General features: G+C 50.4%; 1 protein-coding gene across 2 annotated transcripts in view; it reads right to left on the bottom strand.

Annotated features, from left to right (window-relative positions):
• The window catches only part of LOC119442374 (steroid receptor seven-up, isoforms B/C), a 134,379-nt gene extending 118,306 nt beyond the window's left edge, over positions 1-16,073 (bottom strand). The window contains exon 1 of one of the 2 annotated variants that reach the window (XM_049662098.1): positions 15,539-16,073. In XM_049662098.1, the coding sequence (XP_049518055.1) occupies positions 15,539-15,884 (346 nt within the window). In that variant the 5' untranslated portion in view covers positions 15,885-16,073. The remainder of the gene's footprint in view (positions 1-15,538) is intronic. The other variant, XM_037707229.2, reaches the window with a different exon arrangement.
• Between the last annotated feature and the right edge of the window lie 817 nt (positions 16,074-16,890).

The raw sequence follows: 16,890 nt of genomic DNA, 5'->3' as shown, positions 1-16,890 counted from the left end.
GAAAGAGTGTCAGTAGAGCGCAGGAAAACGCACATACCACCGAGAATTGCTGTTGAAGAATCGCACCTTATTTGCGGCTGAAAGCTGCAGTGCCGGAACGCGAAATTGCCTCGGCGTATATACCGGCGCGGCCACGGTGTGTGTGTGTGTGGATCATTAAGAACAGCTATGGCGCCGCCGCATGGTTAAGTGGGCGCCCAGTCGAGGGCACGCACGCAGCGTCGCGACGATAGGCGACTTGTCCGTGAGAAAGATACATGGCGTTCAGCCGAGAGGCAGTGTCACGCGTAACTGACTTCGCGGGCGACATCTGATTCAACTCGCGCTCGAAGTTGCTTTAGTTTCGGTTTACTCTTAAGTGCTTATAGAAACACCGGGATGCTAAAAGGGCACTCAAGTAGAATCCGCAAATCTCCCATTAAGGAGAAACCACGAAGAGTTCAAGTGTCCCACTTGAACGAGATAGCATGCAGCCGTGTATACGACGTCGGTCGGGAATTCCCCCATTTACTCATAGCAACACTTTTCCTCCTGCGTGGTTATTAACATCTGAACGTGGCGGCGTTTCTTAACGTATGAAGGTTGAAAAAAATTAATTAAAAAAACAGCTTTCTATAGCCGCACGCAGCCAAAGCATGTATGCATCGCATGCAGTGATCACTTCTCAACCGAGCATTATCTCTCGCCCCGCCCCTTACCTCCGTGCTATGCTATTCTATGCTTGGTAATAACTCGCATACGAGAGCTTCCTCGAGAAAGTCTGATTCCCAGGAGAGAATGACCAATGACTTGGTATTTAACTAAAAACTCGGTGAGCATGGCGCACACGTTCCTTACGGCCGACCACAATCAAAAGTGAGTTGGCGTTAAACGCGGCTTGAAGGGGTAACAATTCAGAATGCCCAAGGTGTCACGCACTTGTAGTGCGACCTCTAAAAACAAGCGGCAAAATTGTTTCGCATAAATCCTTATAAAGTTCAAGCGCCCAAAGAAGTATATAACGCCTTCTCGTAAGAAACGATATGGACTCGTCGCCACAGTACGCACGTCTGCAACAAACGGTTAACTGCGCCTCGATAACTCGTGGGTTCGCTTTGCGTACTCCTGAATGTATACTTCCGAGACTTCTACGCACGCTGTCCTGGGAACTGAATGTGCCGAGACAAGACTATCTCTCGTTCAACCATCCGTGTGAGCGCGCATGCACGCACACACATACATACACACACTCTCTCTTTACACAGAGACATCGGTACTAGCGGGAGACATTAACGAGCTCACAAATCACGTTTTACTGCTGCGCGGCCGAAGAACAACGTCGCTAGCACGCAATCCGCGCCCTGCTGAATTAATCCGGGATTTGCTCTAGGGCGAATTCGTAAGTATACGTTCCCCGCAGGCACCAGATTCTTCGATTCGACGGGCAGCGGACCGGGGTGCATGTGAAACGGGAGCGCTGCGGCGGATCCGTACGGTGCGAGAGTGCGCGTTGTCACCCCGTAAAGGCACGCCGCATTTGCGATTTGCTTGTAGGTCAGGTCGGTGCGGAAGCCGCGCGGGCGTGTTCGCGGATCGTCATGGGAACGAGAGACGAAGCTCCTCGCGCTCTAGGTGGTCCCAGGGACAACTCGGCGGTGCTGCATGCGGCTGTCCTGCAATGCTATCGAGTGCCTGGGACGGCCTAATAACGTTAGAGTGGAGCGTCCCTGTATGGGCCGGCATCGCAAGGTAACGAACGGCGTCCTGCTGCATTAACTCGGCGTAGGCGCGCTGGCTCAAGCTCTTCTTTACGAACGGGTGGCGGGTATACGCTATTCAAATGTGCCCAGGGTATAGCATAGACGCTCTCTTAAGCGCCCGTTAGAAAGATGCACGCAAAGACAGAAATTTATCGCAGAACACGTAGCACATTACAAGGACATGTAAACACGCACATGCGATAGAGGTGTGTGCGAATGTGTGCCTGCGTGTGTTTGTTTGTTTAATGCAAACTTTTAACTTTACTGGCTCGGCATGCTGTATTGTAGCGCGAGTAAGATTATGGTTGAAAATGGTACACACACAAACACACAGACGCACACACGTATGCGCACAACTGACTAATTGAGTGGTTAAGATTCGAGTTCCACATGGCCTGTTTCGCATTCAAAGCTAGTAGACCGCCCGCGGCGCGATCATGCGCTGCCAAGCGCCGTGCTTTAAATATAGGAAGGAGGTGAGCTCCAATCCAAGAACAGCCACGATACGGGTATCCTTTACCGTGAAAGTTATTTGCTGGCATGACGCCGACGCGCGAGCGAGAGCTTTCAAGGGTTTAAGCAAGATGCACATGGTGCAATTCCACGTGCAATCAGGCCTACAATATATCGTATCAACAGCTCCTTCCAACAAACTTTCAACAGGTTCTATCATGTTCTAGCAGCTATATCTTGCTTATGTTGCGCACATGTGTACCCTACTCGATGCGAATCACCAAGTGACAAGCACACATGCGTCAAAACCGAGCCCTCGAACGTCGGTTCCTTCGGCTATTGCAACGTGGTCGAATCTGTCGCGAATAGTTCGATACTGTTAGCAGCTTTGGAAGCCAGAGTGATCGTACGACGAGTCGGACGGTTCTCGTTCACGTCGTATCGAACGTTGGGGCATACCATCTGTCTCCTGCATTATGCCTTCACTGGATAAGCATATCCCAGATAAAAAATAAAACGCGAGAGAAAGACCGTATGAGCGCCGTGTTAGTTCTACTCATTGAAACATTCTTCAAGTTTTAAACAATGCCCTTGGCATCGTGCCGCCAAGCATTGTGATTACGTGATCATATGTTCTCAGAGAAAAAAAGGAACTCACAAGGTTCCACAAAAACACCTACAATTCTGGTGTTCGAAGCAGAAATGTAGAACTCCCAATTCCTCTCCTAAAAACTCCTGCAGTGCTGGTGTTAAAAGTAGCAAAAATAATAACACCTCAGGTTACTCATAAGAACACCGACAATAAGGGTGTAAACGAAAACACCGTTTCGATGGAGTATTATACGTTCCAGTTAGGGTGTCTGCTAAACGACGAGCTATATACTATAACTACGATGTTGAGCTATTTGGTACATGCCTGTCGATGACAGTGGCGCAAATGTTTAGGAAATGAAGAAAAGAAACAGAAAGGAAGAGCGCGAAGACCTGTCGGTTTTTTTTTTCCTTTCGTAAACAATTTCACCATAAGCCGTAAAGCATCTTTTTTTTTTTTACCGCACTATTTGTTATACTGCACATCATACTTAAATAAACACGTGCAGTCGCTCTCACTGAAGAAGCTGCATAAGCTGCCTGTGGAATTTATCGTCCATAATTAGCAGTTCAAACTTTTTTACAGTGTAGTTACATAATGTAGGCCACAAGTGCTTGCATCTGTCAAACGCTAACGGATGGAGAGCTGTGGGGGCAGTTTAAGCGCCAGAAAAACAATAGGATTTGTGTGTGCTCGATCTTGTTGATTTAGTTGGCTGTTTGTATGCCTCGTTTCCATTTAGGCGCGTTTTGAAGCAGAAGAAGCTCGAAGTTAATAAGGCAGAAGAGAGGTGGCTGCAGTCAACCCCAGCTCGTGTAGCATTTTCTGACCCTTCCTCACCGAGTGTCATTTAGCCCGAAATGTGAGTGCAGGGGGCAGTAACATTAGCTTGCACTCCCATCAAACGCAATGACCAATTTTTGCTTATATTCATGTTACGCTGTATAAACATACTCCCTTTCGTAATGTATATCCTGTCCTGAAGGCACACAAAGCGAACAACCAAACAAACGTAAAAGAAATAAGGCGATTGCAACGAGACATTTTAGGAACAGTTTATCTATGCACGCATCTTTACACTCCGTTCTAGCTCCCAGTAGCAGCAAGTGGGCGACAGACCTAGGGCACCAACCATTTCAGATTCAAAACTCTGTTCGTTCTGACTTCACGTGCATTGATTGATTGATTTCACTCCCTAAAACTATGACTAGGCTACTATGGAAGCAAGTGCTGAGAAATCCTGACTAATTTCGTCCGCATGGGCATTCATTAGCGCTCATTAACGCAATTTCAGGTGGGAGTAGAGTATTTGGACTCTACTCCCACTAGAATGTAGGGCCAGGGATGAAACACGCGACTTCGTCTGCGGTAACAAAACCTCACTTTGCCACGAAGCCAGTGAGTGCAGTGAATGCATGTGTAGCTATACGGCGGGTGTTGAGACGGGAATGAGTTTCCCGTGAGACCTTCACAAGGAGACATAAACAAAAAGACAAGTCTGAAAACATAAATAAATAAAACATTGATTCCTCGTGTAACCGGGGGAACAGTATGAAACGATTACTACAATTTAAAAAACAAGAAAACAAATGAGAGGCATACCATAATGGAGCGCGCAGTTATATCCAATGCACTCGATCAATATGTTTCTAATACTGATTATCTGCATTGCATAGAGCGCAGTGTTGAGAGTAAAAAGCCGCACGCAAGGCCGCTCGCTCTCCCTTTCTGTGCCCACAAGCATACACACACGCGCTGCATTTTAAATTCACCATCTGTCATGACGAAAGCCGTTTTCAGCGTACTTCGACGCGTTGCTCCGTTCTGCAGCTTCACCGTTGCGCGCGATTTCCACGCGAGGCTCGCAGCGGCCTTTCTCCGCTGCAAGCTGTCGGAGAAGACAGCCCGGTCCCTCCAATCCTTGGCCCAGCGCGGAAGAAGCGCTCGCGTCCTCCTCCCGGCTCCCGCGACGCTCCGGAGAACGTAATCCCGCTAATACTTTAGGCTGTATACGACCGGCGTGTTCGCGAGCGTCTTGCGACGGAGGCAAATCTCCTAGCGGTCCTTTAATCCTTTCAGGTATCCAGGGCTCATCGGTTACCTTATACACCCCGTGCCTTAAAAGCCAGGCTGGCTGGCTGGCCCGCGTATTCCGCTGCCGCTTTGGGAGCGCTATATGCACTGCGCCGAAAAAAGAATGGCCTTCCATGTGGAGGCGCATCGTTCTTCCTGACGTTTTACCGAACGTCCGTCTGGCTAAGTGGAAATATAGTATACGTCGCCAACGCGGGCACGTAAAACTCGTACAGTAATCACTCGTCAATCACGTCAGAGTATAGAGTAACCATTCGGACAGATAGTATACCGCACAAGCTGTCAGCTAATCGACAAGCGGGAGCTTATTGGCACGCCACTGACATATTGAGGACACCTATATGAACTGTGTGCGCAGTGCCTTTCACAAGACCGCAACCTGGAACAGTCATGAATTGTCACGGCGCTTATAGTGCGCGGAGCTCGCCGAATAGACAGAGATACGAGAATCCACCTCCTCCCCCCCCCCCCTTTCTTTTATCTTGTTTTGTTTATTGAAGTGAAAATTTCATTGTAAATGTTCTGACATCGTATGACTGCTGACTATACTCGTCTTCATTTAGGGACGGGCTTTAATGAATTTAACACCACCTCTTGCTTCGTCGTTTTCTCGCATCTGGGGCCTATAATTCGCAAAGCTTTTAGTTCGTAATTAAGTCGTCTCTGTCATTGGCTGGCTGGCTGTCTTCGTTAACAATTTATTCAGCATCAGAATTGGCTGGAATTTTCTTTCACGAACGATTCTATAGCGTAAGAGCTTCTGATCGATACGGGCCCTGCTTCACTTGTCAATCATTCGCGTTATTGCATACAAAATGTTTCGAATTCTTCACATTCTTGTAAAGCGCGGTTCCCAAGTGGCTATGGCGCTCTGCCGCTGAGCACGAATGCGCGGGTTCGTTAGCGTTCAATTGAACACGAGCAGATGTTCAAATGAACAGCCAACAGCGAGGCTTCGGCAAGTTAAAGCACTTAATTTAATCAATTCTTAATTTACTTATTTACATCTCGTAACGAGAACTGAGCATGCGCGTACCTCGGAGCTGCTATCAATAACCCATAACGATAGTACAGCAGTGCAAGAACGCGACGTGCTCGATATACTCTTATTGCACCGAACGTTCTCTTGAAAGTCTCGACGACGCGGCATGCATGCGTATAATACGCAGCACGCTCCTCCGAGGCGCACCTTGACCATGCCCTAGAACATAGCACACGCAAAAATGAGAAAAGCGAAATAGATAAGCACACTCGAGGTGTCTCCTTCTCCAAGATCGCGTACAGTGATCTTCCTCTGGAAGGGCAGGGCTTACAATGTAGATCGCCGTAAAACCAGTGCCACGTGGCGGAGTGTGTATATATGTGCACGACGCCGTTAGGTTTGCGCGTGAGAGGTCGCGTCTATATTATGCAGTATACGTAAACGTCCCAACGATCCATATAGAGCAAGGTTACACTCAAGTGAAGAAATAAAATATATTGATACAATCAGGGGAAAAGAAAGAAGAGCAAAGAAAGACGGAGGAATGCCTGTCGGCACAATCTCAAAGCGGGGAGAGCTTCCAGAGCGCCATTTATCACCGCTCAATCCCGCGCGAGTGCCCGGGTAATGACGGCGCCGGCGCACTGCCCGCTCCTGAACCTGCGCGCATAGCAACGTGGACACGCGCGATGCATATGGCATCGCGCCTGCAGCGCCCGCGGCACCCTCACGCGCGCTTGCGCATACGCTCACGGCGAGAAGGCTGCTAGCGATCGGACACTGCCGCGCACGGAGTATATGGAACCAGAGCGCGTAAAGATAGCCGCCGCCACCACCACCGCCGTATACCGTATGCAACGTATGTATAGAAGGCGAGGGGGGGGGGGGGGGGTGTAGAGCGTCCCGCAGGAAGATATCTCATTCCGCGCGTATGCTTTGTACGTATATACTTGCGCACGGGCCGGGAATTGTCATGCATATGCGCGCACGCACGATCTTCGGCGACGCGCACGGCAGCCAGCAGCAGATCCACGCCGGAAGGAAGTCTCGCCACGCGAGAGGTATCGCGAGACCCACAGGGTGTCGTGTATGCGGCCCTCCTCTGCAGATCAGTTCTATACCGCCCCTCCGCTCTCGCGATATACTCGACAGAGACGGAGGAATGCAAGCGGCCGGCGCCGTTTGCAGGCGCCGCGTGCCCAACCGGACCTGTGATCGACGCCGCGCCAACTATCACGCACGTGTTGCGCATAGCATATCCCTTACTCATGTGTGTAACCAGTCGTGCTGTGATCGCGCGTGTATGCTCTTCCTCGTGTCGCTGTTGCAGTTAAGCGTGAAGGAAAGCTTCGCGACGAGCTGCGCGGGGCGGTGTAAGAATAAGACTATAGCATGAGTGCTCTCACGCGCTGCCGCCGTCTCGAACAAGAGTCAGAATGAGTTGGCGTAAATTCTGCGACTTCCGCATAAAAGCGATGCGGCGACTCTGCCAGAAAGACGAACATGGTGGGCGTTCGATGTGAAGGATATCGGCCTTCGTGGCCCGTGGAGCATACACTAGCAATTAGGTGGAAGTTAAACACTAGAGCTCACTCACCTATTCAATGAGACACTTCTTCCCTCACGCACATACGCATACAAGCACACATACCGGTATTCTGAAAGACAGGACAGGAAGTAAGGCCAGGGGCACGTGCCCCCTCCCCCCCCCTCCCCCACTCAACCTCTAAATTTTTCAGTGTATACCAGGATGCAGCCGCAGCCTGCCCTCTTGTCCCCGGTCAAGTGGATGCTACCCCCCCCCCCCCCCCCCCCCCGTCCCCTGACGAAACATCGCTGGCTACGCCACTGAGCACACCGTGTTTTAAATAGATGTTCCAATAATGTTCGCTTCCTCTGTGTCATATATCCATCAGTAATACTGATAATGTCATTCTGGACACTTGGTACTCTATTCACAAACAACTAGAGTGACAAGCGTTCCACGCCAACTTAAAGTGGCTACCGTAACCAGAAACTAAGCACGCGACGTCATGCTCAACGCCGCAGCTACTGAGTCACCCCGACTGGCCCAGTCGTTGTCTCCATAATATTCGAGCAGTATAGCGTTCGGAGTTTCATAAGCGCGTTAACCTGCGTGCCCGCTAAAATGAACAAAAATGTTCACCTCACAGCCCAAGATTGCCGGCTACCTTTCACTGATACTAAATTGGTTCACGGTCACCAGACACATGTCGAACCACGGGGTCACGAACATCTTATAAACGCGCGAGTCGAATTCGCGCTGGCGCGACGCGTGCATTGCTCGAAGTTAATGCGCGCGTGCACGCTCGGACTGGCGAAATTGTTCTAAATACGTGCAGACCTCCAGATGGGACCTTTTATTTGAGGGAGTGTAGAGGGTCAGGCAGACGGGGAAGGGCACGCCTTTTTCCGCGTTCCGGCCGCGCCGCCGGTTCGCGCAATTCGCGTTTGGTTGCGGAGCACGTACCTGTAGCACCAACCGCCCCGCCGCCGACGGCCAAGTCGGCACGTATCCTCCGATAAGGCGCTCTCTATCCCTCCGGCGTGCACCCCCGTACATGTACCACGTTTCGCCCGCGAAGTAGAAGAAGAAGACCGCGCTCTGCATGTCCTCACCGCAGCACACGGACATAAATAAAAGGGGAGAGGCATAAGTGGCGGTTTCATATTTCATGTGTCGAATCTCGGCTTCGTGCTGGCTTGCAGCGTCAGCGGGCTCGAATGTTCGAGCTATTGGAAATAAAGAAGAACACTCAGACTCCTTCATTTTTCGCTCCCGGCACCGAAGACTACATACGGGATCACTATCAACCCTGACGAAGGTATTAAAGGATGCCGTATACGATTGCAGGTGTGGTGTGCGAGTTATAAGCTGATTAGGAGGCAGTCGCGACCGCAGAGTTCTTGTGCGCGATGGCAAATCGATAACCGGTTTCCGCGATAGACGTAATGAATCATTAGAGACGCCAGTTGCCGATGCACTTTTCTTGCAACAGGTTAATTCTGCGATTCAAAGCAAATTAGCGAAGTAGTGCGACACAGCTTGCTCCTCTCGCTCGCTTTGAACGTGTACTCTGCGATTGCTACGAGGCAGTGGTGTTTCATTGCTTTGCAGCAGCTGATTATGACGTCTGCACGTCGTTTTGTCACTCCAGTCTTCAGTGGTTTGATGTAAAACCCTTGACACGTCGCCATCTGTCAGTACAGCAATTGCTGGAAAGCTCTGCTCATCGTAAATGAAAGAGTAGCGACTTAAATATTTCCCCCCAAAAATCAAAGGTCCCAACCGGCTCATTGTTCTTTCACTGTGCAAGTTGTTTCTGTCATTGCCAAAAAAAAAAAAAAAAGTAAAATGCCAACAACGTCCACTGTTCGCTCATCCTATGCATGTAACTGTGCTGCCAGTACAGACTTTCGAACGGAGCATATTTGCACTCAGCATCGACCATCGAAGAAACCCGGGGACAAATTCACAAAGCTGTTCCTTCGTAAGTGCTCTCTGCGATTGTCCGGTCGCCTTCGCTAATGATACGCCCAGCATCGTGACTGGGAGGAATTTTGTCTTACGAATAATTCTAGCGTAAGACCATTCTTACGCTAGAGGCCCCGCACTTAGCCCGCATATGTATTTACAAGGGGCACATTTCAGTCTCCTGGACAAAAAAAAAAAAACATCTGGTCGGTCGTCGTCGACATCGGCTACAAATCAGAGAACCTGACCAAAGGAGATCCATAAAAACGTCTTCGGTGCATCTGGGTGCACCGTGTATCTGCAACAAGGTTAGGGACAAACACGTCAGCTCCTTGGACTGCGGTGAACAAATGTGCCGCGCGGCCCGCCGTATTGCGCGTCGAGTCATAAGCAGCCGCTAATTGGCGCAGTTGCTCCGTGAAGAAAAACGACAGCCAGTCGAGCCGTATCTTTCTCCGCTCCCCTCGCACTCTTCTAGCTTTATAATTCAAGTTGCGGCCGAGTCTGTGCATTACGTCACCCCGCGAACCACCTTAGGGTTAGAAAAATACACCGGGTAGCGGGAAAGCCATCTTTGTGAAAGTATACGGCGCCCAGCGAAGGCGCGCGCTCGCATCGTGAGAGGGTGTTGCCCACGAGCGAGTGAGCTTCAAGCGAGAGTGGAAAATAAAACAGAAAAAGGAGCCAAAGGGAAGTGGTGGACGGAGGGTATATAAGCGTGATGAACCACGAGAAAAAAAAAAAAAAAAAAAAAAGGGAGAGACGCCGGAGATAATCCAAGGTCGCAACATGAGCAATCTCCTCCGTGATAAACTGCCGGCGCACGCATGCATATAACGGCTTATCAAGGCTTCCGCGGGGGACAATGCCAAGTGGGACGCTTGAGCAACGCCGAGGCGGACGGGCTTGCCCCGCGGTTCTTTCACAACGTGCCACATAGACTCAAAACATCGACGGCCATACAGCACGTGGCTCCCCATGCACACTTCGCTCTAACGCTGACGTATACGCTTATCTTGCCGTCTGCCTGTACCCTGTGCGCAGGAAAACTATAGTAAATACATTCGTAGGGGCAGCACACAGTCATGTTCTGCGTAACATAGCACCCACTGCGCATTCAAGAGGAAAAACTGACTTTGCGTTCGGTTATAGACGTTCCTCACAAGACTGTATACAGTTGACATGGTCACCACATATACGCTACCTTAAGCAACAACTTCTTTTACCCACATCTTCTGCGCTCCAACAATGCCAGCGGATGCTACGTTGCGTCACTTCTTCGATTATACACAGCGCTCGGCGAATGTCTCCATCAATACGAGCTACATGCTCTACATGATCACTTCCAAACAAATATAAAGATCTCGGAGGTAATGCAAACGAAAACACTCAGGATATGTCCTGGCCTCATGAGGACTACACTTCAACTATATGGGCACGCTATAGCAGGAAAAAAGCGCCTCTCGTTGTCAATTCTATATTAACGCAGGACATATCGCTCCTGAGCGATACGTCGGCCGAGTGTCTTCCACCATATCCTCTTGTTGGCACATATCTCTCGGAAAACTATAGTGTACGCATTGTGCTTATTGACCTGCCAGGCTCAACTGAAACGTGCCCAATAACCGTTGGGTGAACACTCACATGTCCCTACATTTCAGTGCGCACGAATGTGCCTCTGTCTGATCACAAACTTTCACTGGTAGATGGCGTATAAGGTTACGCGACATTTCTGTAAGCCAATATTTCTTTCAGATCAGTTCGCGCACATTTTGCGTCATGATTCCCCTGGCGAAATGGTCCCATATGCGCTCACTTTTTCGTTTTCGCCCTACAAGTAAAACGTATCCGACTACATGCATATGACAGAAAACGCTTCAATAATACCACTGATCAACCGCTTCCAAACTGTGCACTCTGAGTTTGATTATATCACCTCTCTATGTCAGAAGCAAGGTCTTTGTTTCTGAGCATAAGTTCTGAGGTGCTTCTTGAACTCGCAGGTAGGAATAGGTGAGACGTAAGATTCGGACTGTGCATATAGTAATGAGAAACCAGTAGTATACCTGGCATAAGTAGTCTAGCTGGTGTGCTAGGCTGGAGGATTTCCTTTCCTTCCATTTCAGAAAAAGATAGCAATCAGTTATTACTAATATATCTCATTTTGTAACGGTCTGTGCTACTATGTTCAATTGCATCGTTATTAACCTAAAAGAAGCTATTACATCTTAGATAACGACGGCGCAGCTTTATTATATTCTTTGCCCCGATGTAAATTTTAGCGGCGATGTGGTCACAGGCGCATCAAAAGTGCATTTAGAAAGAATTCAGTAGCCCTGTCAAAAAGACTGACTGATCACCTCAAACAAAGCAGTAGTTATGATATACTAATGATATTTCTTTGCAGGAGCGTGCGAAGCTTTCTGTTTATCTTAAAATAGTTTCTTGTTTAGCTTAAAAAGAGCGACGCTCTCGTTCAACACATATCCGATCCTTTATCTACTAAACAACGCTATGGTTCAAGAGTATCTAAAGTCGGAACGACATTAACCCGACTATCACAGCAATTGCGCACATTATGCTTATTCTACTATCTACATGTATTTATACACCAGCCATCGACACCTCGCTCGGCTCCTTATCACTCTGCATCTACTTCACCAGATAAATCATAACGTAAAGTGGATTTTTCGGAGTCACTGTAGAGGCGTAACGCCAATAACAGGTGAATGCTTGCTAAGAAATTAGACAAAACCAGGGCAGTCTCTCAAGTCTGCTCCAGTCAATACCTACAGAATGTCTTGTGGACTTTGAAAACCCGAGAAAGGATTCGCATTTAGCAGGTTGCCAGAAATAACATGCAGGTCATAAATATGCTTCGTTAGAAACTGAGGCCAAAGGCAGCGAGCATAAACGACATCTCTGGAAGATATCATGCACGGCGGACTGTCAGAAAAGAATTTCACAGGTGCCGAAATAATAAACGATAAAGAGTATGGAAATGTGGCGCCAATATTGATTCTAACAACCATCATTCTGGAAGAACGCCACGGAGGACATAAACGCTTGGCAATACTTGATGAAATTCTCTCAGTTGCTTGGTTTATGGAGAAGCAACAAAAACCAGTGTAAATAGAAACAGAGAAATGGAGACAAAAAAATAAATCCGCCTTATAAAAGCATCGTGGTCGGCTGCTTTCAAAATACAGTCTTTTCACTTTGAACAACGTCTCGAATGCTTTACTTCAACATACTGTCAGCCCATGTTCTGTGGAAAATATGCGTATGCTTTAGTATACATTCCCTTTACGTTTCCAAGTCTGCATGCGCATTAAGAATGCAGCGAGAAGAGACTTTCCCTCATGTGTAAAGCGCGCATTTGTCCACCTTTATTTGAACACCATACGCCCGCTGCGTGCATTTTCAACGGGAATGAGATTCAAGCGCGTTCAAAATTACTCGCCTATCTGCTCCGACAGGGCCAGGCAAATTTACGTTTGTCTTTCTTGTCTCCTTTTTGTAAGTGCATTACGTTATTTCTCTCTCCCTCTCCTTGGTTTCCTCTGCGATTGCTTCCCGGCGCTATGAATATGTATACATGCACGGCGGTTCGATTCCCACAAAACGCGGCATTCGGTCGCTCGGGCAAAGTGAAGGCCGTTCTCGCGGAGCCGTTGCGAAGCGAGATGCGAACGCGAAGGATATGGATGGCCGTAATCACTCTACAGGTGCACCGAGCAAGGCGGTGATCCAAGCACAGACGCAGCCATGTGGATAAAGCTCGGGAATATACCGCGGCGCGCCGCAATCGACCACGAGAACGAGGCGGGAAAGAAAAAAAAAAAAAAGAAAAGGAATTGAAAACGGGACACCGAAAAAAAAAAGTATGAAAATGGGGGGGGGGGGGGGGGGGCGAGGGAGGTGACAAGAGGATTAGGGACCCCGCGGCGCGCATTCACTCGGCAACGAAGAAACGGACGAGAAGTGACGAGCCATAAAGGGAACAAGGTCGCATTGAAAAAAAGAGAGCCCGAGCGGGTATTTAGCGAAGTCTTTGCAACTCGACAATGAACGGGGGATCCGAGAGGCTTTGTGGCCGGAAGAAAGAAACACAGAGTGTTTTTTGCGCTTGCTGTTCTGGCATGCGGTGTGGTTCGTTGTATAGGGCATGATTTACAATAATGATTTAGTGAAAAGAAAGAAGAAATTATGTGGTTCTTATCCTCATTCTTCTGGACGAGCTCGAGTGTCCGCGGTAAAGTATAAACAAGGCAATGAACGCGGATCAAACCTACGAGGCAACTGGGTGCGACATAAGCAGGCTACAGTCGCACGCATTGATACAGTGCGCAAAATCTGTGTGCTGTTTTGAATGTTCCGTGGTCACCGGTGAAAATAAAGTGAAGTAACACTGTATTAAAGGACGTTCACGTGTCAGTATGTTTCCATAGCTTAAACTGACTAAATGTACTTTTACAGGGAATACCGCACAAGGCAATAGCCCAACACAACTCTGATTACGCCAGAGTACCCGCATAGTATATGCATAGTACACATAGTATATGCGTGCGGTTACTCCGGAGCAGGATTTCATATGCAGCACTCTTTCTCGCGACAAACGGCTTCAAGTCTGTTGCGAATCGTGCGAATTGGCGTTGTAGAGTGCCGGTGTGGGCGCCGCGGCAATGCAGGCACCAGTTAGGAAAACGCCGATGGTTAATGGCGCCGCGGTGGCACAAGCCGATTTAACGCATCCATGTATACGATTAGACCTGCTCTCTTTTCTGTTCAGGAGCTTACAGCTCGAATGAAGCAACCACGCCTTAAACGATAGCAATGATACAACACTCTCGATGTTAACGACACGAAATGTCATACAAGACACTTCGTCTTTAGTTTTTTTATTTTTCATTTGCAAGTGCTGTCTGCGGTGCCACTGCTGAACCCTTAACCCTCCAATATTCTAGGACGCGTGTGAAGAAATGCACTAAGCACTTCCTTTAGGTTGCCATGCAATCCGGCTTGTGACCGATATTTCAAACCGAATTCGAACTTGGTGATGCTATAATTTCGACGGTGAAATATTGAACTTGTCGACTAATCCTGCGCCTTTCGTTTCTTTTTTTACCTTTATGGTGTACCACCTTCCTGAATCTCATTACTTGCATCACAATCGCTGTTTTCGTTCTTCCAATGCCGATGTTATTGAATACGAGACTGCTGGGCAAAGAAAATAAAGCAGATCTGGAAGCATGTGTGTGTATGTACAGCCCGACAATAGGACCGTGCAGTGCAGAGCCAAACGGGCACCGGAAAGCGACGGCATTGCGTTGGGATCTTGCCAGATGACAGGCTATAGCGGTTATATTGAAAGCGAATGCTGTCAAAAGCGTCAGCGCACTCTGACGCTTCGTGGGACAGCGCTGAACGAGCCGGGACATGTGAGATCGCGCGCGGGATGTCCCACGCGCGGAGGCGTGATCACCCTTTCCGTGCCCATGCAATTGCCGCGAAGATCCTGCTGTATTTGCAAACGCTTCCTAGCGGTCGAGCAAGTTCCTGAAGCAGTTGACGACAAGCACGCTGCCGACGTGACCTTGAGCCGCGCGAACGAGCAACAGAAAGCCGAGCTCGCGCAAGGCCAAGCGCCGCGTAACAGCGCGGCATGGTCGGGCACGGACGCGAGGCGCGTCGGCGAGTGAGCCTGAAATCAAAACAGCAGCACTCACCGCCATTCGCACTGAAGTTACATCACACTCTTTATGAGATTAAGGTGCGAGTTAAAATTGGTATGTTAAAGTGGCAAAGATACATCCTACCTTTCATAGTGGCCGGGCCCGCAATCACGTGTCGTCAAACGCGCCGTGGAACAGCACAAGGCACACAAACATCGAACAGAAAACAAAACAGAACTGCATTGCAGATGACACCGGTGCAGGCAGGGGCGGCGACCCCGACCCCCCATTGGGGGCACGGGGCAACAATATGCACACGACACGGCTGGGGCTGAAGGAACGGGTGGGGTGGGGGGGGGGGGGAGGCAAGGAGGGGGGTGCAACATCCGAGCAAGTGAGCAGGTGAGGAGGGGGAGGGAGGCATCACAACGACGAACAGCGACGACGACGATACGGGGGCGGGTGGGGGTGCGGGTAAAAAGGCCCCGCGATGCATCAGACACGTACCCTCTCGACGCATGCCCATTTTGAGACACTTTTTGAGGCGGCAGTATTGGCACTGGTTCCGGTGGTGCTGGTCGATCGGGCAGTTTCGGTTTCCGCGACACGTGTACGTCAGGTTGCGGCGCACGCTGCGCTTGAAGAACGACTTGCATCCCTCGCAGGTGAACTGGCCGTAGTGCTTGCCCGAACTCTTGTCGCCACACACGACGCACTCGATGTTCGCGTGCTGTCCGTTCTTGTCCGACGACGAAGACGAGTGCGGCGTACCCGGGGGCAGCGGCGGCGGCAGGCCGATCACCAGGTCGGCCGGGTCCACGGAGTCTCTCCAGGGCGTCATGGCGAGCGCCATGGTGCGGCGTCGCGCCCAACGCGCGCGCCCGCTACGCGCACTGGGGGCTGCTACGGCGTCGTCGGCGGCAGCAGCAGCAGCAGCAGCAGCAGTAGGAGCCGGGAGGCCACCTCCGGCCGGCCATGGTTCACGGGGCCGATTAGTGCGTCTCTGCGCGGCGCCCCCCCGTGCCGCGGTCGTGCCCTGGCGGGATCTCTCGGGGCACGGGCGGGACCCCGGCGCTCATTGGCTGCTGGGGCCACCCGACGGGCCGCTGCGCATGCGCACAGGTCCCGCCTCCCCCGGACTCCCCCCCACCGGCGCGCCGCCGCCGCCGCCGCGGCCGCCTCAGCAGCGCGCGTGGCTGCCGGGCAACGAGGAGCCTCGCTGAGGCGCTGTGCTGAGGAGGGCGCGAGAAGAGGTGGCGGGGGGTGAGAGGTGCGGAAACCTGCGCGACCTGGGACCCTGGGTCGCCTCTCCCGAGTTGAGAGGTCGCGGAGCGCGCGCCGTTGCTGTCGCCTCAGCTCCTGCTACTGCTGCCGTCTTCGGGCTCCTGCGGCGGCGTATTTGAGCGGCGTGCCGCCGCCTTTTGTCGCCCGCCCCGTATACAGACCTGATCATCGCTGAAGCGCGTGCCTCTTGTTGAAGTCGAGTGCGGGCGTGCGCGCACGCGTCCGCCGCACTTGGATTTTCCGTGATGCCGTTTCCGGAAAGGAGGACGCAATTTTGTCGTTGCGAAGTGATTGTTGCGGTTGAGTCCGGGGAATATTAAGATATGTGATTCACATATGTTTTTCTTAGAAATATTTTTCGTGTATAACTTCTAACAATTTTTTTTTCTGAGTGCTCTGCTGTCATGACAGCGCGCGAGCTCAATTTCGGGGGGTTACGCTTCGAGCCTTTATTGCCCGCTTTCCGTAGCGCTTGCTGGCACTGGCACCGACGTAGAAAAAGTTAAATGTCAATATTATAGGCTTTCGTCTTTTTAAAAAGCCCCTCCCCCCCCCCCCCCCCCCTCACGGCAATG

This window comes from Dermacentor silvarum, chromosome 2 (genome assembly GCF_013339745.2).
Source record: "Dermacentor silvarum isolate Dsil-2018 chromosome 2, BIME_Dsil_1.4, whole genome shotgun sequence".
NCBI classification, from domain to species: domain Eukaryota; kingdom Metazoa; phylum Arthropoda; class Arachnida; order Ixodida; family Ixodidae; genus Dermacentor; species Dermacentor silvarum.
Note: the sequence above shows the minus strand (reverse complement) of the source record. Positions and strands in the feature narration are given on the sequence as shown.